We start from the raw sequence: 20,842 nt of genomic DNA on the forward strand, positions 1-20,842 counted from the left end.
AGAAACCAATCCACAAGGAGAATGAACCTTCACCCTCATCCTACACCCGCGCTACAGACATTCGCCATTATTGCAGAATTCTTTTAATTTTCTCTTCAGCACAATGCCTGAGTCTAAAAAATTTTTTTGAAGATGTATTACTACCAAGAGGCAAAAAGTTGAAGGAAAAAAATTGAATGTTTTTCAAGGAACTATTCCAGTGATGATGGAAGTAGGGCTGCATATAAATTAAATATATTTTTATTCATATGATTTATTTGGATCCCCAATGATGAACAGTAAAGTTCAAGCAACTCTGAGTAGCATTTGGTCATTTATTGTCACTGAACACAGCAAGAAAAGCATCAGAAGAGGGGGGTGATATGTAGAGTTCTATGCCTCTTACCATTACTTAAAAATATTTAAAACCTCTGAACTGAACTGCAGTGTCAGCAAAACAGAGCCTTTATGTAGTCACCATGCCCTATATACAGAATTTCATGAAGTATAGCCAGCTTCCATTGGTAAATTCACCATGTTTTCCTCATCACTTCTTCAGTGTTTTTCTTTGCACAATATATTGGTATGAAAGAAAGTATGAACAGCGAAATAATCTCATTTGAGCAACAATACTTGTAGTAATCCTTTTGGAAGCAACTCTACAGATGAAGATTTTGATGCACCTCTGTACAATATTGTAAAGGTTTACAATATGCCATCTTTTTCCACAATACTATCTAATACTTATATCATCCAAATTGTAATACACAAACTAGATTGTATAAACTTTAAATCCATTCCATCAACCTTCTCATAGGAATACTCTTGCTCAATATCATTTTCATTTCATTTGTTAAGCACTTTATTAAAATTTTCCTGCCAACCCAGAGACTAGTGTCATCCAACAATAAATTACATCAGGGGAGGGTAATTTAGAATCCACTCTGGATTCTAAAACTTGCATAATTTAGAAAGATTGCTTAATATAGATCTTTAATTATTGTAACAAAGATACAGTAGTTTGGGGTCTGATATAGCTTTGGTTTCTTGAAACAATCATTTGAAAACAAAAGATCTGCATTAGTAAGAGCACTAGAGCGAGGAATGAATCTGGCCAAACGCAAATAAGCCTATGGGTGGCAATATGTTATTTCTCTACTCTTGTTATTATATCCACCAATATTCTCCCAATCGCCCTGTTTAGTGTGACTTGTTTCTTCCTGGTGGAGTGCAGGGTTCACAGAGTTGCTTGCAGAATATTTTAGCTACTTGATGGATAAAACTATTCAGATGTTTTCAAAGTTTCAAGTTGCAAGTCCAACTAAGGTGTTTGATGTCTTTTACCTGGGCTGTTTTTAAGCCTGTCACTTATGATATAGACAGGATCCTTAAAAATGAGCTCAGCAACCTATTCAGGTTGTTCTATGTTGTTAAAGTAGCCTGGGTGGTCCATGCAATTACAGCTTCCTTTATGGAAAGGCTGGTTCCTCCATCTTTAAATCAACCAGTGATGTAACTTCTCCTCAAGAAGTCAGCCCTTGACCCAACAATTCTGGATAATTTTCATCCAGTTTCCAAGACATTTGCCCTCTGGAACATTATCAGCCTAGGTGTTATATGGGTCCCACCCTGATGATGTTCAAAACATCAGTGAAAATTTGGCTGTTCCCCAAGGATTTGGATTAGGGTAGTGCTGAGCCCCTGTCAAATTTTATCTGATAGAGTGTTTTTTTCCAGATGCTTACATTTGTATTGTTTTTCTGCTTTTAATCCTATATACTGTTGGGAAGCCTCAGAATTGCATGCTTTTATGTATGTATGTATGTATGTATGTATGTATGTATGTATGTATGTATGTATGATGTATTGGAGAAGAAACCTTCTCCAATATGAAATGTAAGTGCCACTGAATTCAATGCTTATTCCCATTTCCAGCAAATGCTCAATACTAAACACATTTATTAGCTGACAGTCTTCAAGTCTTAGAACCTCCTTATTGGTACAATAGAAAGAAAACTCCCAGTCGCCTACTAATGTCAGGCAGATAATGTAAGGAGTGAGTATGTATGTATAAATAAATAAATATTTTCTATAAAAATGGAATTTATATTTGCTTTTTTTGCTTTGTTTATTTGTTTGTTTGTTTGTTTGTTTATGTGGAAACTATTAGGAGAAGCTGTTTGATCACAGCAGCTTTCTTACCCTTTGTAATAATATGTAATAAATATTCATAATCAAATAAGAAGATAATTAAAACCCCACCTTCTTGTACTCCCCTCACAGACAATTGTATCAGGTGTATTTTTTTAAAGAAGTTTAAGAAGTAAAAATATGAAAGGCAGTAATTAATTCAACATAACATCTGGTTTTTCCCCAAAACAAGTTTCTTTCCCAACTCTCCCTGGTAATATTCCACATACTATTCAATGGGCAACCTGAGGAGTATGAGGAGTTGAGCTATAAGAAAACACCAACAAATAGATTGTGCAAACCTTTTTCTCTGTCCCTTCCTAAAAATAAAAATAAATCTCAGTGCTTCTCAAAGTGCTGGGGCAACATATCCCCTTAAAGGGTTGGTCTACTTTCTCACATTATATGGATGGATAGAAGACAGTAAAGATTCAAGTAAAGCAAAGTTGCGCGATCCTTATAACATATAGGTAGATAGGTGTATGTAGCTAGGATCTAACAGAATAATCATCCAGCCTCAGTACAACTCCTTTTGGATTTTCCAAGACAGTGATTTCCTGATGGCAGAAACAGCTATTCTGGAAGGTTGGCAAAAATATCTTGTATAAAATTTCCCCTAAGATTATCATACTCCCACTCTCAGAGGGAAGAAGCTCATATATCCAATAGGCTCTGACACACACATCAGATGTTGCCCTAGCAATCGTAGGAATACTTTGCCGGAGATGGAAACACAGTAATCTCACATTCAAATTGTTTTGTAAACACAAAGGAAACCATATCGTTCCAACACAGTGTTCCCTAGAATCCACTTGACAAATAAGATCATTTCCCTAAGTTCAAATCTACTTTTTTCTAATGAGATTTGACTTAATAACATGATTTATAATGATTTTATAAAGAGTAACTCACCTTACAACTCCTTGCCTTCATAGCAAGCATAAAAAATGAATAGGAAAATTAAATTACAAAAGACACACAGTATAAATGTACTAAAAAGAGAACTGAAATTAATTAAGAGGATTATTATTGTTTCATTCCCTAATTTTTAAAATGCATAATGATTTGTAGAGCATATATTTAATGACATATTAATATAACTTTCATACTGCATTTTTAGTAAGCCTGTGACTGGACAGATTCCCAAGGTAAATTTTGAACAAAGATATTGATACTAAGTACAAAATGTACATGTAAAGCATAATGGACAACAGGATGTACAATGTATTGTGAGCTTCTATAAACTACTTAGAAATAAATATTTTTACCAGTGCCACAGGAAAGTATTTAAATGTATTAGATCTTTTTTCATCAAGGCAGAGACTGGTCCCTGAGTAAATGTACCTCTGCAGTAATCTAGAGTTATTTTTGTTCTCTTTCAGCCTTATAAGAATGTCCTACAAATCTCAAATGTTTTGCTTCCAGCTGTGCTAGAAATGACACTTTCAAATATCTGCCTGAATAATGCATGAAGAAAGAATATATTATTAGGCTTGGCAGGAAAACTATTATCACAACATTCCCATCTTAAGGTTAGAGTTACGGTGGAGGTTTTTTGGGGCACTGGTTATCTTATTTAATGATGCCACACAGGACTTTAAAGCTAAGGTTCATGGTTAAAACCCAGAGATGCATTCAGATGAATTTGCAGGAGAACTGCGAATATGAAATAGAGCAGGATTCAGTTACCAGATTTTGAAGTATGTAATACAAATTATTTCTGAAGAAATGGAGATCCATTAGGCCATTAACTAAACCAGTGATCCTAAGTTCAAGCATTTTATTACTAATTATTGTTTCATGTGTCAACATGTAATAAAATTAACTTTTTAATCCATATGCATGTTAGTTGCCCAGAGTTGCTATGGCAAGTTAGTAGCCATATAGTACATAATTTTTTGTTTTGTTTTGCACAGTTAGAAGTACCTTTCATCAGCTGAAGGCTCTTTTTGCTGTAGATGAGGCTTGATTCCAAACATAGGTCTTATGTTGGTTGATAAGGCTTTAATGGTGTAATTAATTTCATTTTCCCTTGTGACATCACTATCATATCCTAATAAAATAATCACAATATTAGTAATATTGGAGCTAAAAATAGGCTAGATATTATAATTTATTTATATAAGAATTCTTTTCCAGACTAAAGACAAATCAATAGTTTGATTCTAATATAGTCTTTCAAACAGGAAGAATCTTTCTTTTCCTAAAAGACCCACTTCATTTTGCAATAATATTACAACTATTTATTTTATGCCACAGGTGTCAAACTTGCCACATCACATTGGCATCATGTGATGTATCATGACATTTCTTGATGTATCATAACAGTTTATCCTTCATGGAGCTGGGGTATGCGTGGCCTGTGTGTGACACATCTGGCCCGTGGACCACACCAGTTTCACACTCCTGCTTTATGCTATTTAAAAAAGTATTCACAATGCTAAATAAGTAAATATTCTAGGTCCAAACAAAAAAAAAACACTCTCTAAAACATTTAATACATGAGTGTTCAACCTTTTTGCTTGCTTTTGAATGAAGAAGAATTACCTTGGGCATATAAAATATACATATAAAATGTATAGTATAATGTACATAAATCACATAATAATATTAAAACTTTACGAACTTGTGGGGCTGCATTACTAGCTATCCAGGGCCACAGGCAGCCTGTGGGTAGTGGGTTCAACAGATCTCATTTAGAGCGTACTCTCTTCCCCAGTATAAAAAAGGAAAGGTTTCCCTATCTGTTGTGTCAGATTCTAGGGCACAGTACACATCTCTGTTTCTTGGCCAAGGGAGCCAGCATTGTCCGAAGGCAATTTCCATGATCATGTGGCCACCATGACTATACCCCAAATGTGCAAGGAACGTTGTTACCTTCCCACCAAAGTAGTACCTACTTGTATTTGTATGCTTTCGAACTGCCAGGTATATGTTCTTATGATCTTATGGTTGGATTATACCTCTTCATGTATAATCGAACCATTAAAAAAAATAACCGATGACACCTAAATAGATGTTGCTATTCCATACTGCAGATTGTATAAAAATAAATAATTCTATTCTTTAAAATTTACATGGTTACTTACCCCCATCTTCCTCAGAATCCAGGTCAGATTCTTCGCTATCGCACTGCCTACTTTCTCGATGACCCTCCATCTCATGGGTCCATAGCATTAACGACATATCTCCTCCTCCAATACTGACTAATAAACTGTCATCGTGAGCCCAGCGGACATTTGTTACATGTGTACTATGAGCCACATACCGCTTAAATTTGCTGTACTTTCCCTAAATGCAAAATATATAAATGTTTACTTCACAATTAAATAAAAATAATTATCTAAAAACACATTAAAATGTCAGTGATTTTTGCTTTTGTTTTTTTCTTTTTTCTTTAACTACAGACTCATGTTAGGATTCTTACTAGAACAGATATAAAAGAAAGGAGATATTAGATTAAAACCCAAATTTACAGGTCTCTAGCAAAGTAATTTTGAAATATGCGCATACTTTAGTTTTTGAACATTCTACTATACAATGCATAAGTGAATATTTACATTCAGATTTAACATAAAAACTCTTACTAATAATTAACACAGTTATGAAGCTTGATTGATAAGTTTATGAATATTTCAGAATTTGCATGAATCCCTCATTTAAAATTATTACAGGAAAAAAAGAAAGAAACATTACACATAGAAACATAATACGTACAATAGGCATGATTCAGCCTAATTTTTAAATAATTCATTAAACTGCCACCCACAGAAAATTAATTCCCACTGTGTTGACAGAAAGCCAATTCATAAATGCAAAAGAAGCATATATTTACAATCCACAATTGTGAGACTGGTATAATTTTTTCTTTCCAATGTTGAAAGCACTGCTCTTTCTCCCACATAATAAATCCATACTTCTGGTAATGAATACTGAACAGTGAAAATTGACATTTAGAGATAACTAAGGGTAATCTAATTCAAGGTATGGAAAAATAGAGAGGGAATATGAAATATACCTACAATGAGAAATTATTGTGATAAAAAGACAGAATCACAAATTGGGGGCATGTAAGGATGTATAACTATATAAAGATAATAATGAGAATAGTAACCAGGTCTACATCTTGACTAAAATTAGGGGGTTTTTTTTGGGGGGGGGGTGTTTAAAAGCACAATAACTATTTACATATGTATACTTTTCTGTTATATCCCTTTTTTTACTAAAAGAGGAGAAAAATTAAATATGTATATTGAAAAGGAACTATAAATACCATCAAACTAAAATGGAGCTTGCTCAGAAGCTAAAATACATCAAGTAAATGATATGAAGAATGGGAAGTAAAGGAGAAAGGTAAGGGAAGAAGAGAGGGATAGGAGAGAGGGCAAAGGGGGAGAAGAGGAGGAGAGCAATGAGGAATGGTAAGAGGAAGGGAGGGGAAGGAGAGAGGAAGGGGAAGTTGAGAAGAGAAGGACAGAGAGAAGAAAGGAGGTAGGGAGGGGGAGACGAGAGAGAGAGAAGAAAGTGATGGATAAAGCACAAATATGGTGTATGGAGAGCAGAAGAGCCAATAATTTTTGGGAGTTGTTGGTAAGAGGAATTGATATGATGTTGGTTATGTAATAGTATACATGTAATTATATGTATGAAAATGGAAAAATAAAAAACTTTAATCTGAAAAAAAATCCATACTTCCTATAATGAGTCTTGTAGCACCTTTAAAGATTAACAAATTTTATTTAAAGTTTTTTTGAACTAAGGCTTACTACATTAGATGCAGATATATGATTTAAATTGGGGGAGGTGTAGGGATGACAAGATGGTGATGCAAGCTTTATTTATTTATTTGATTTCTATAGCTGCCCATCTCAAGAAGTGACTCTGGGAAGTGTAGATCATAAAACATTAAAACAATATCAAATAAATATGTATATGAAAATTACCACGGATGTTAATAAAGTGAAGAAACAAGCTGTTCGCATACTTGTGGGGCCAGGTTACATAAGAGAAAGATGACTATAAGAACTATAGTCATGCTGACAACTGCAGTATGTTTATTGAGACCAGAATTTTTAACTCATTAAAATCATTAATTGATAGAGTATTTATAATTTCTCTCATAAAAACAGGAAATAAATTCTCAAATAGTTTGTATATTTTACGTTCTAACTTGGCTAATGCATGCAGTTTCTAATATTTAGATAAAATGAACATTTGTATTATGAAATAGTCACTGGCTTGACAGAAGAAGTAAAATTAATGTTATAACCAGGGGTTTATCCATACATTTATATTAATATATATATACTGTAGAGATAGATAGATAGATAGATAGATAGATAGATAGATAGATAGATAGATAGATAGATACTGTAGATCTAGATAACATAAATATAGTGGAATCCTCCTAATAAGTGTGTTGCTAAATGTAAAAACTATAGGATTGTCTTGTTTTATTATGCAGCTATTAATTTTACTTACTTTGGCAGGGAAGTGGAAAAGTTTTACAAATCCAAAATCATCTCCTGTTGCCAAGACTGTACTGTCACTGCTGAGGCACGAAGCACTTACATCTGTGACTTCTCCAATTATTGGCCATATTCCTTCACAGCATGTACCTAAAACACTTGTCCAGGATGCCCAGGAAATCTTTTCTACCTATAAAGATAGTAACCTGATCACAAAAATTACTCTGGTTTAGAAGCATTCTTGCAGGTCACTAACACTAAATATTCCTTCTTCTTTCCCCCATTATCATATATGACAAACACTTGTCTCTTTTATGGGCTGCTGCTTCTGTACTCCTTTCCTTTCTGGTGCCCATGTTTCCAGAGAAATAGGTAAGGACTGCTGTTTCTTTGAGGCTTAAAACCAGAAACCTGGTTTAGATTTTTTTTTTTTTTTACTCCTTCTAGAGGAACATCTATTCTGAATTAATCCACATTTTCCAGGGATCGGGATTTGGTCAAATCTGATGCATATACTTAATTATTATCCAATATATTAGTTTAAACTGAATTTTAGTTTAAAATATCAAACTATTGCAAATGAGATCTTACCTTTACATGCCTGGCAGTTATTTTAATTATTAACATTATTTTAATTTTAACAAAAATATTTGAATATATCTTTCAGCTGTAATACTTAACAGAGGACCAATGCTTTATTTTAACTATTAGTTTTAACTATTATTCTGACTGACTGAAGACTTATAGCTAACAAGTAAACATAATGAGTTCAGTTACAAAGTTATAATTATGATAATCTGTGCATAAAAGGTTCATTGCCACTGTGTCCAACAATGAAAACCTGTTGCTTATATGACTGTCTTGAATGGCAGAAGGTAAACTGCAAAGGAAAGAAATCTGCAGTAGTTAGAGCACAATCCAGGGAATGCTTTCTTGGAAATAAGCTCTACTTGGTTAACCAGAGCTTACTTTTCTATAATGCACATAGGATTGCAGCTCAGTGATTTTAATATTCTTGTTATTCATTTGTAGGAAAATTTTGGGAAGGTCTTTTTTTTAATATGGAAATCATAAAGATTCCCTGGACATACCTTGGCTTCCTGTGTCTTGCTGGTGATTAGTGTAAATCATACTTGTAGCATTTGAACTGAATTCATAGCGATGAGTTTCCTAGTCTCCCTGAAAGGGCAACACATCAATGCTCACTATGCTATTCTATACTGTTCTATTAAATTTCTTTAATTGCTTATTTGTAGCTTCTAATGGCTTGTTTCCATTGACTATTGTGCCATTTCAGCGATGCAAACCATAATATTAGTTAGGGATGTTAGCTTTGTGGTAGGAAATAATACTCATACTTTTTACAATCAAAGTTTGTTAATTAAGCATGGAAAAAAAGTTATTTAATGACAGAAAATTTCAGGATTTATACACTTAGAATAATCACACAGTAGATATGAATCAGTGCCCTAGAAAATAGACAGTCCTTTTTTGGAAAGTTATGAGACTATAGTTTGGATGTGTTCAAGAAATGGCTGCCAAGAAGAGAAAATGCATTATTAATTATGGCTGCCACTAAGGATAAAGCTGTTTAAAACCACCCATTTATTATACAGTATATAACTACATTTGTAGAGCCTTAGTAGCCTATAAGCTCACATAACTTTTTCTTTTCCAAGGGACTGAAGGATGTATTTCTAAACAAAAGATTGGGCTATATCCATTCACCATTTTTATTTCTTAAGAACAAAAAGGGAGCAGCGTAAAATCAGAGACATTCTTACAAATATAGTAGAAATTTATATTTAGCTTTTGATTAACAAAAAATAAGCATCTTTTTAAAAAAATGCATGAAAGGTAGGACATCTGGAGGACATGAAAGACATCCAGAAGGACCACTGCTCCTCATAGTCACTATTTTGCCACAGTCTCAGTGGCATTTAAGACAGCTTCCATATTGCACATTATCAAAAACAAATTCAAGATGCAGTAAAACTTAACTAATATGATACATAAGGAATTTAAATTTTCTATAACTATATATTTTTAATATTAAAGGCTCCTGAAAAAATATATTACTCAAAAATCTTCAATTTTGTTGTATAAAATCCTTTCAGTGTATTGCTTTCTTTATCATTTATCATTATTTATATGAAGACATTACCTAATGAATTTCATTTTTATAGAAAGATATAACCTGATTCCGCATAAGGTATGGCCTCTACATAAATTTAAAAAAAAGAAAGAAGCATCATGTTCTACTTTATTTTAATACTGAGAAGTGCAATTCAAATCACAAAAGTTTGTGTAAGTACCCTGTTTCCCCAAAAATAAGACCTCCCTGGATAATAAGCCCAATTGAGCTTTTGAGCGCATGCGCTAAAATAAGCCCTCCCCTGAAAATAAGCCCTTCCCAAAAATATTGCAACACAGCAGCAGCCATGAGGTGACCATGCTCACTGCCTCCTCCACATCAAAAATAATACCTCCCTGAAAATAAGGCCAAGCGCTTATTTCAGGGGTCAAAAGAAAATAAGACCCTATTTTATTTTTGGGAAAACATGGTATGATTAAAACTCCATTTTCTGCTAGATTATATAAAAAGGTCATTTTCCAATCTTTTTATCGGAAATTAGCCAATGATCATGTAAATGACAAAATAAAACATAACAAAAACAATGGGTATATTTTTACCTGTGCAGTAGAAATTATCTGCCTTTTCCCCCGTGGAGCTTCAAAAAATAGCTGTTCTTTAGCACCAGTGTTGACTTGTAGAAGCTTGCCTGAAAAAAACAAAACAAAAAGCACAGCTCACTGATTATCTTATTGAACATGTGATTGATCATAGAATGCTAAATTATGATACTTATTCAGGGCATTTGGGAGATATTTATCACTACTATTTGGAAATTATTTAGGAAACCTTCAGAATTATCAGAAACTTACCCTGTATAGCTTTACATTTTCTAAACTGTAGAACTGTAATCGGGGACAATTGCCTGGAATCAGGGTGAGTGGCAGACCCAGACTTCCTTCAACAGCTGTGACACCTGCAATTTCCCAGGCCATAGCAGTATTCAGCAGCATCGAGCAGACTGTATGAACACTGCTGCTGTTTTGTATCTGTCACACATTCACCAAGAACATTGGCAGCAGTGAAATCAGACGTCCATTTCACACACTTGACTCCAAAAGCCAATTAGGAGGAAAGCAGCTCCTTGACAAATCACAAAGGATGCCCACAGAGTAATCAGCAGTTCAGCATCTGGGCAAACCACCCAGGTCACCAGGATTCTATGTACTTTGTGGACTAAGGAGCACAGAAGAGAATTGTTTCAACTTCCCAGGGAATGGTCATTTTGCTCCAAACACAAATAGCTTCAAACATCTTTCAAGTCTATTTATTTGGCTAAATTCTCCAACTAAAATTGGCTCCCCAAGAAATATAAAGCCTCCGTGATAAAACTTCCCATCCTGAGGATTTCTCATCACACTGGAAAAATAGCAGGGGATGAAAGAGGAAGAAAGGCTTCATTGGCAAGCCTTATTACAGAATGTGTTTCAAAAAGTTAGTGTCAGTTTAATTTATTATCCTTAGTGTTCTTAGCATTTTTTAAAAGAAGATGGTAAACAATTGTATTTAAGTGGCTGCATCAATTACATCACATGGCCTTGCCAGCCATTAGTAGCCATTTACCCCACTAGCAGCTACCAAGAATAATCATTTTACAGTAATTGTATTTCCTTACCTCTTATGTCCCAATCCATATGGGTTATATAACTGGAGGCTCCCTTGCAGATTCCAACTCTTTTACTGCTCATTACATTGTAGATATCTACAAAACTATCATATGAACCTACAGCTAGGTATTTTCCAGCACCTGCAATGCAATTATAAGGAGGTAAGTATTTTCATATCATTTTCAGTATTCTACCGGTAAGTGCCCTCAGCAGATGCCAACATTTGGATCACTTTATCTAGATTCAGATGTCTATGGGGGTTCTCAGTCATTCGGATCATGGTTGTCCCAAAGGTGTTTTCCAAGAGGCAACTAGACTTTCTTTTCTTCTCAGAGCTGAAGAAGCTTCTTGGATGAGAAGCAAAATGTCTTTGGAGAAAAACAAGAAAGTCCAGTTACCTCTTGAAAAAACACCTTTGGGACAACCATGACCTGGATGACTGAGATGCTCCATAGACATTTAGTTATGCACTTTGGAATGAAACCCTTTGAATGATGTGGGAGTATGAACAGATTTCAGGAACCACTTGCACTTCAGTTTCAGATGCAGACAACACAGAGTCATCCCCAAAAGCCTGCGCCTGTGTTCAACACAACTCCATAACACAGTCATTTCAGCAGTTCCAAGAAGGCTCTATACCCATATGCACTACCTGAGGACACCCAAGTGGCCTCTCTAAAAAAATTCAAATGACCACCTGTCTGAAGGAATATAAATCCTTCCATTCCCATCATCACCTTACAATTAATGGTGACTGTATCAGTGCACGGATTAAGAACTGCAATGTTATTGAAACTCTCGTCATTCTAAGACATGTACACTGAAAATATGAAACAATTAGTACTGATAGAGGAGCAAATAAAATAGTCTATATGTTTACTTGCTACCATTGATTTTAACAAAATTCAAATAAAAGTATAATAGTCCATATCAGTGCAATACATTCTTTCTAATATTAACAGCACTATATGCATTTGTATCTTACTTGTGGCCATTGCAAACAATGCAACTTGTTTTTTTACATGTTCATTATCCAAGTGAACAGAAAATAGACCTGTATTGTTTCAATTTTATATTAATTTAGCTAAAACCTATGGCTGCAAATAAATGTATATAAAACTAACAAAGTAAGATTAAATGTGGTATAATTAATTAATCTTCAGTGGTTCTCTAAATTAGAAATAATATGCCATACAACCCACAGAATCAAAAATCTTTCCCCTTTGAGTTTTAAAATATTTAACAATATTTTTATTTTAATTATCAAATTTATATATTCACTATCTCACAAAAATGGCTCTTATGTAATAAGTATTTCATGAAAAAAAGATGTCCTTTGTGTGGACTTCAGCTCTTGATGACTTCATGGACCTATCCCTGCAGGGTTTTCTTTTGCCTTCCCTTTTTCTATTAGCAACTAAAATATTTCGTTCTAAAATACAAATGTGACTCATTTAATGAAATTAACATAAATAGCAATAGCATTTAGACTTATATAATGCTTTACAGTGCTCTACATTTCTCTCTAAGCTGTTTACAGTCAGCATATAGCCCCCAACAATTTGGCTCCTCATTTTACCAACCTCTGAAGGATGGGAAGTTGAGTCAACCTTGAGCCTGGTGAGATTCAAACTGCCAAATTGCAAGCAGTCAGAAGTAGCTTGCAGTACTCTAACCACTGCGACACCGTGACACATGGTCACTGTTCCCTCTAAGGTGCGCGGCTGCGTGGCCGCGCACATGGCAAGAAAACCCCGCGTAGCAGTTTCTAACTGCCGTGCAGAGATTTCTTTCAAAGAAAACATGGGGAAGTCCTTTGCAGGCGGCTAGAACTGGCCGCCCGCAAAGGACCTCCCCAGACTTGTTTCAGCGGCAGCTCTCAACCTACAGCGGTAGCGGCACGCAGGCTGTGGAAGGAGGGGGAGGAGGAGGGAACCAAAGAGAGGCTTTTGCGCCCCACAGCCAAGACCGTCCTTGCGCCTCAAGCCGCGTTTCTTCCTGCAAAGCCCTTCGGGTGTCAGGCAGAACTCTCAGGTTGCCCGAAGGGCTTTGCAGGAAGAAACGCAGCTTGAGGCGCAAGGACGGTCCTGGCTGTGAGGCGCACGCCCGGTAAAAGCCTCTCTTTGGTTCCCTCCTCCTCCTCCTCCTCCTCCTCCTCTTTCCACAGCCTGCGTGACGCTGCCACCGTAGGCTGAGAGCTGCTGCTGACGCTGCTGCACAGCTGAGGGAGGGAGAGCGAAAGCAGAGGCAGCCTCAAATTTAATTTAAATTCTTTAAAAGAATTTTTGGATTTCTCCTCACCAAACCTTTAAGACTGAAAGTTTTTCCTAACATGAACTTGAGCTAATATACTTAATATGAGAAAGGTGCAGCAATTAACACTGCTTTTTAAAAAGAACAATATTTCTCAATTGTTTATCTGTATGAAGTCTGCCTATCTTAAGTTCCTACTATACAAAAGGTATTACCTTCTAAGGCAACCTGTATACAATACATTAGTGGCCAATGTTACATTGCTCCTAATGACAAAATAAGAGCTGTGTTAAGCCTATGAAAAAAGACCCCCAAATCCCAAATGAATAAAATCATTATTAAGACCCAATGAAAAAATTACAAAAATTATGCATAAACTTTCATGTTCCCCAAATTTCCAATCCAAAACTTAACCCAGATTCTTCAGACATAGAACTCAAATAAATAGCTGCTTTTTGGTTTTATTTTTTTTAATATTTATCAGTCTCTCTTTTATTCCATACTTCTGGTTGAAAGACTATTCTCTGTCATGCTAAACAAATGCATATTCTAGTGGCGGTGGGGGCTCATTGGCATCTTCAGTAGCAGCCCTGCCTCCTGTGAAAAAAACCGAAGATGGAGCAGATCCACGCAGATGACGTTGCTGCAACATGACTGGAAGAGAAATTCTGGGAGTTGAAGTCCACAAGGCTTAAAGCTGCCAAGTTTGAACATCCCTGGGTTTTTTTTCCCTAAAGGGTTAGGGGTGCAAAGGTCTTGTAACTTGACAGCTTTAAGACTTGCATGCTTCAATGCCAGAGTTCCTGAGCCAACATAACTGGAGGAGGAATTCTGGGAGTTGAAGTCAGAAAGGCTTCAAGCTGTCAGGTTTGACGACCCCTGGGTTTTTTTTCCTAAAGGGTTAGGGGTGCAAGGGTCTTGTAACTTGACAGCTTTAAGACTTGCGTGCTTCAATGCCAGAGTTTCTGAGCCAACATTTTGGTTGCTAAGCAGGACCATTGTTAAGTGATACTGATATTATATAACACTTTTAATTAAGCGGGTACCTTGAATAAACATAACTTTGAGTTTCAAATAACACTGATTTCGTTTTTGTCTTAGGTGACATCTGTGAAAAAAATTCAGGTGCTCAGGCATGAAAATGTGCCGCTCAAACACTATACTTTTCTGCTCACGCTGAAAAAAAATTAGAGGGGACATTGCACATGGTGGATCATTTTATGTCATAACATCTCATTACCGTATTTTTCGGAGTATAAGACCCACCTTTTTCCCTCAAAAAAGAGGCTGAAAATCTGGGTGCATCTTATACACTGAATACAGTATTTTTTGCATCCGGAAGCCCTGCCCCTTCACCAAAATGGCTGTGCATACCCTTAGGGAGGCTATCAGAGAGTTCCTGGGGGCTGGGGAGGGCAAAAATGAGCAAAAAAGGCCTATTTTTTGCTCAATTTTAACCCCCCAGCCTCCGAGAGCACTCTGCAAGCTCCCTAAAGGCTATTCATGCCTTTCTGGTGGGAAAAATGGGCCCATTTTCGTGAAAAACAGGTCATTTTTGGGAGGTTTGCAAAGTGCAAAACCTTTTTTTTATTATTTTCCTGTTCAAAACCTTGCTGCGTCTTATACTCTGGTGCATCTTATACTCCGAAAAATATGATAATTGCTGAACATTTCTGTTGTGACAATAACAGCATAACAGAGTTGTAAGGGACCATGGAGGCCTTCTTGTCCAACCCCCTGCTCAAGCAGGAGGCCCTATACCATTTCATACAAATGGCTGTCTAACCTCTTCTTAAAAACCTCTGGTGATAGAGCACCCACAATCTCTAAAGGCAAGCTATTCCACTGATTGTTTTCACTGTCAGAAAATTTTTCTCTGTTCTATGTTGGATCTCTCTTTGAAAAGTTTCCAATCATTACTTCTTGTTCAGCCCTCCAGTTCTTTAGAGAACAGGTCGACCCTCTTCTCTCTGCGGTAGCCCCATAAATATTAGAAGATTGTTATCAAGTAACATCAAAACAGAAAATTTCTGTTTTCCTTAATTTATTTCTAGTATTTCCAGAATATCACAACTAGTTCTAGTAAGAAAGATCTCTGTATAGATGATTTCCATTTTATAATCATTTCAAAGGCGAAAAATTGTGAGAATGTTCTACCTTGAGTACAGTGAATTAATTGATCAAAGAAAAATAATTAAAATGAAAATGTCATTTCAATCATGTTATGGATAGAAAATTAATATGTCTATTGTTTCAATACAACTCTTCACATACTCTATTGTTTCAATACAATTCTTCACATACCATACAAAAGTCAATGTAGTTCTTTCTAAATTGAGAAGAAAAGAATTGCTCATAACTGGAACATAGAGAGAAAACTCAGTTAAATCAACTTGTGATCTGTTTTAGCATGATCCAGTAGCTATACAACACTAATAGTATGGAATCAATTCAGATGTTTTCTCCTAAAGGTGTGAATATTAATATTTCTAAGGTTTTTGACTAGATTTTATTATATGCATGCATCCAGAATGCACACAAAATGCAGACTACCACTGTAGTGAAATTCACTCTCATAAATGTTCATTTTAATTTTTCTGAACATAAAGCATTATTCTTACCAGGTATCTCGGATCTGAAAACAATTACTTACCAGAAGAAAATCGTATTTCTGAAATAGCATCTTTCCTGTGATGAAAAGAAACAAGATCCTCCAAAGTATCTGAATTTACCATTAAGAAACTGCCATCATTCAGACCTACTGCCAATGCTTTTCCATCAGGTGAAAAAGAGCAACATCTTCCCCCTGCCAAATACAAAAAGACATGCCGCTGATCCTAATCTTCAGCTCCACACCATCCTGAATGGTGATACTGCTTTGACTTCTTTCTACCTCTGCTGTCATTCAATCCTCATCCTCTTTCCCAGCATCACCTCACTCCAAATCCCATTTCTTCGACTCTTGTGTAATAATTATATTCACCTAATCTTTCCCATCATCTGCCACACAGCTCTCCTCCATGCATCTCCAATAGCCCACTCTATTTGTTTCCATTCACCATCAAAATTTTTGCACTGTTCCATCTCCTTTTGCTGCAAGGCCTCCAATCTACTTTCTAATCTCTATCCCTCAAGAGTTCAGCAAACTCAGATCTCCTCTACCTTTCCCAGGGTACTATATTGATGCAGTTCCCCCTTGCAAAACACATCAAATCTTTCCTTGCTCCCTAGACCTAAGGATCAACATGTCATTCAGATGTCTTCTTGTCTAATTGTGACTCTGATACCTCACTGCCAAACCTGCTGTCCTACAGTGTCACTGTATGTAAGAAAAATTTTATTAATAAAAAAATAACAGCAGTTTTTTTCTGGAATTTGACTACTTCATTTATTTTATTTTGTTTCCAAAACATATAAACATTCCTTCCATAAATCTAAACATTGCAATGGGAAAAATACCTAGAATTTGACCTCTTCATAAATGGGTTTTCATGCAACATTGAATGAAGCCCTCATTTAATGACTCCTTCATTTAGCAACCCCTTCATTCATTCAATTATGATGATGCAAAAGTAAACTTTGTGACAAGTCCTTCCATTCATGATTTTTTCATTCATTCAGTTATGATGATGCAAAAGTAAACTTTGTGACAAGTCCTTCCATTCATGACTTTTTCATAAGGTAAGTATGATCTAAAATAAGATCTAAACTAAGATCATAAGCTCATTCACATTTTCACTTAATCATCATTTCACTTAATGACCAAGTTACTGGTCCCAAATGTGGTTGCTAGATGAGGACAACCCGTATCCCTCAAATCCCATCTTCATTCCTATACCCAATATTTCCAACCCACACAGATTCTAGGAGGACATAGTATATAGTAAAAGGAGTTAACATATTCCACAAGCAATTAGCGAGAAAATTTGTTTTGTAATTATCCTGGTAGCACTGTTAAAGGTAGTTCATTCATTCTAGCAATCTGATTCCATTTTTAAATTCAAATTCATTTTGTTTTTAATACTTAACAAATTGACATATGTCACTTAATTGGAAGCTTGGTAAAGTTCAAAGACGTAGGTAAGACTGGAAAAGGAAATAAAAATAATCTTACCCTTCTTCAGTTTTCGAACAGCTAGCATGCAATGGCTTGGTGAAAGATCCCATATTCTTAAGGTTTTATCTTCACTTACAGTGGCACAAATAGGTAAATGAGGATGAGAAGCTAAACCCCAAACATCTCCTTCCATATGACCCTGTAAAAACAAATTTTACTCTGCAAGTTAACAGATGATAATGATGCTGTTATATCGTGGAGCTCTGGAAAAGAGCATTGAACATCTTTGGAATATTTAATCGTGTTAAAAGGAAAACTAGTAAGATTCTTCCTTTTTCTTTCTTCTATTTCCCAAATGTTTTTAATCTTTTTTGGTTTTGGTAGAATAGCATTTGTCAAACAAGTATCTTTAATTTTATTTTCTAAGTATACCTCTGGGATATTTCTTAGAGTCAGTAATAATTGCAGTTGGAGCTTAGCTTTATAATACACCCATTCATTTTGAAATTAAGTTAACATTAAAAAAAAATCAGATGAAGCAAGTAATTTGGCATTTGTGATCAGGAACAATGAGCCCAAATACTATGTTTGGGGTACAAGATCTTAAGACATCACAAACACACTTTGTTCCCATCTTCAATATAGAGATTTTCTTTCTTTTACTAGCATAATGCATGAAAGGAAAGGAAAGACATGGTTGATCCTGTCAATGCAATTTTTCAATGTGACTTTTTAGTATAGCTGTTGTTATATGGATACAGACACAATTAGATTTTTCTTGTATTATTTGTCTATTTGGAAGTTCTTTGGGTGGGGTGTTTGTTTGGTCTTCTGTGTGCTACCCAGAGCCACAACTGGCAATGTGGGTGCATGTATAAATTGATTAAAAATAGCATTTAACTGGAGATGTAATAAGGATAACACTTATTTAAAAGACATGTTTTTACAATGTCTTGTATGTACCAAGTTTTAATAGAAAGTAGTGGATTATATAAATGTGATTCAACAAAAGCTAGAATTTTCAAAGATAATATTCTTTTACAGTACATGGAATTAGACAACTGGACAATGTAAATGAATTTTCCATGACCTTAATATTGCCAAAGACTGATATAGTAGAATTAAAAAGATAAATTTATGTCCATTTTCACTCAATGGATTGATTGCGATCTATGAGCTGATTGTCTATAAATGTAGATTTTACATGGATAGGTAAAATGAAATATGGGACTCATTTATATAGAACACAGTAGATTAAAAAATGTATCAGAAAAATATTCAACTTGAATAAAATTTGCTTTAAACAACTACAGTATATATGGAATTATAACTGTTTATTGTTGTAATTACATATGGGAGTTTTGTTGTATTTTTTTATATTTTGTTACACCACTTTTTATGTGTTCTTTTTTTGTCTTTAACAATGTATGTATCGCTATCACTATTATTTTTTTAAAAGTTATTTCTAATTCACTGCAATTTTATTTCACTATTTTAACATTCCAAAATGTACACTAAAATAAGAAATATTTTTAATGTTTACCTGAACTAGTAAAGTTATTGGCCCACTTTTATCAACTTCCAATATTTCACCATTCTTTGTTCCAACTAAAATATGACCATGTCCTAATGATATGGCACGGATAGAAGGATTATCTTCTAAAAGGAGACCTAAATGGATAAAAGAAAATAAAGAATTCTATTTGAACAATCACAATATAAATAAAACCAATTATTATTGGAACATCATATTATGTTTCCTAAAGTTTAACATAATTCTTGCTTGAAAAAAATACATTTTTTTCTTATTTATCTTTGATAATCCAATGCTTATTTACTCTGAATTGGTCTAGTTGAATACATTAGTCACATTTATGCAGACATGCATAGCACAATTGCATAATTCTGTCTACCCCTTCAGATTTAACAAGAAGGGCAGGCTCTTGAGTCTCTTCCATTATCAGACAATGCCCTCTTACCTTCAAGTCATGGCTTCTCTGTGGCTGTGCCTAGCCTCAGCACCAGCATTCCACCAGAGAGCAGAATGATGAATGATGAATGCTGTTCTTATTATCCTTTTGTAAAGTTCTGAACTGATCTTCTTTATTTTAAACCACAACTCAAAACTTGTATGATTGTGTTGTAAGACCCAGGCACTTGGGTCAGGAAGTTAGGGAGTTTTGCTGGTGATGTGGCTTTTTGTTTGGGCTGGGGGGTTGTTACTGTTTTAACCAGGGTATCTGCTATGGTGGCTTTAATTTTGGTACTCTGTCCAAATCACTGCTGTGAGTTGGATGTGTCAATAAATAAATAGATACATAAATACATAGAGAAATCATGTTTAGTATCTACTGGAGAAAATGTCCAGTTAACTCTTGTTTATGAAAATATCCATCGTGAAATTGATAGTACTAATATACATATTTCAGAGCTCAATAAATTCAACAGTATGTTAAACAAATAACACATTATGTATTTTTGAGTCAATGACTAAAATACATATTTAATTTCGAAACTTTTCTCAAAATTGTGATTTGCAATTGGTGATCTATGGCCATGGGCCAGATGTGACCTGTCTCCCAAAATCATCTGGTCCATAGACCCCAAAAGAAACATATCTACCTAGCCCACAAAAGAGAGGGAGAGAGAGCAACCTTCTGTTTGGCTGCTTTTATGAGTGCTCGCCATCTCTTCAGGTAGCCCTTTTGCCAATGTGTTCACCAGTCACCTTGGCATGGGTGGAGCAAGAATATCCCCATCTGGTAAAGCTGAGTGCAAGCTGAGGTGAAGGAGGGGGAAGAAATGGCAATGACAGAATAGCTTCTGACCCCTATGTGGAAGAAGTCTGCTGTAGAGGAATTCAGAGATAACTCTGAAGAAGGAATGCAAGAACTGTTACAAAAAAAATAAATGAAAATTTGGTCCTGATAATTTAGTGGGCATGAGAAAGAGAATCAAAATAAATTCATCTTGCTTCTCCTTAGTATAAGAGAGGACTGAGGGATACTCTAGCAGGCTATACTCTAGATAGCCATAGACTTCTGCTAATCTCTGAATTGTTTTATTCATTTTACTGCATGAAAGTAGATAAAGCACATTATGGGAATTACATGAAAAGCTCTCAACTACTCAAAAGTCCCGCGCACCTGTTGCT

The 20,842-nt window shown here is 35.2% G+C and overlaps 1 protein-coding gene across 1 annotated transcript in view; it reads right to left on the minus strand.

Moving 5' to 3' along the window:
* EML5 (EMAP like 5) overlaps positions 1-20,842 on the minus strand; it is an 89,263-nt gene that overhangs the window by 25,322 nt on the left and 43,099 nt on the right. Inside the window, 9 exon segments of the mRNA XM_032224662.1 lie at positions 3,082-3,096; positions 4,096-4,222; positions 5,259-5,460; positions 7,651-7,827; positions 10,332-10,420; positions 11,387-11,518; positions 16,285-16,437; positions 17,746-17,887; positions 19,232-19,359. Of these exon segments, the coding sequence (XP_032080553.1) occupies positions 3,082-3,096; positions 4,096-4,222; positions 5,259-5,460; positions 7,651-7,827; positions 10,332-10,420; positions 11,387-11,518; positions 16,285-16,437; positions 17,746-17,887; positions 19,232-19,359 (1,165 nt within the window).

This window comes from Thamnophis elegans, chromosome 1 (genome assembly GCF_009769535.1).
Source record: "Thamnophis elegans isolate rThaEle1 chromosome 1, rThaEle1.pri, whole genome shotgun sequence".
NCBI classification, from domain to species: domain Eukaryota; kingdom Metazoa; phylum Chordata; class Lepidosauria; order Squamata; family Colubridae; genus Thamnophis; species Thamnophis elegans.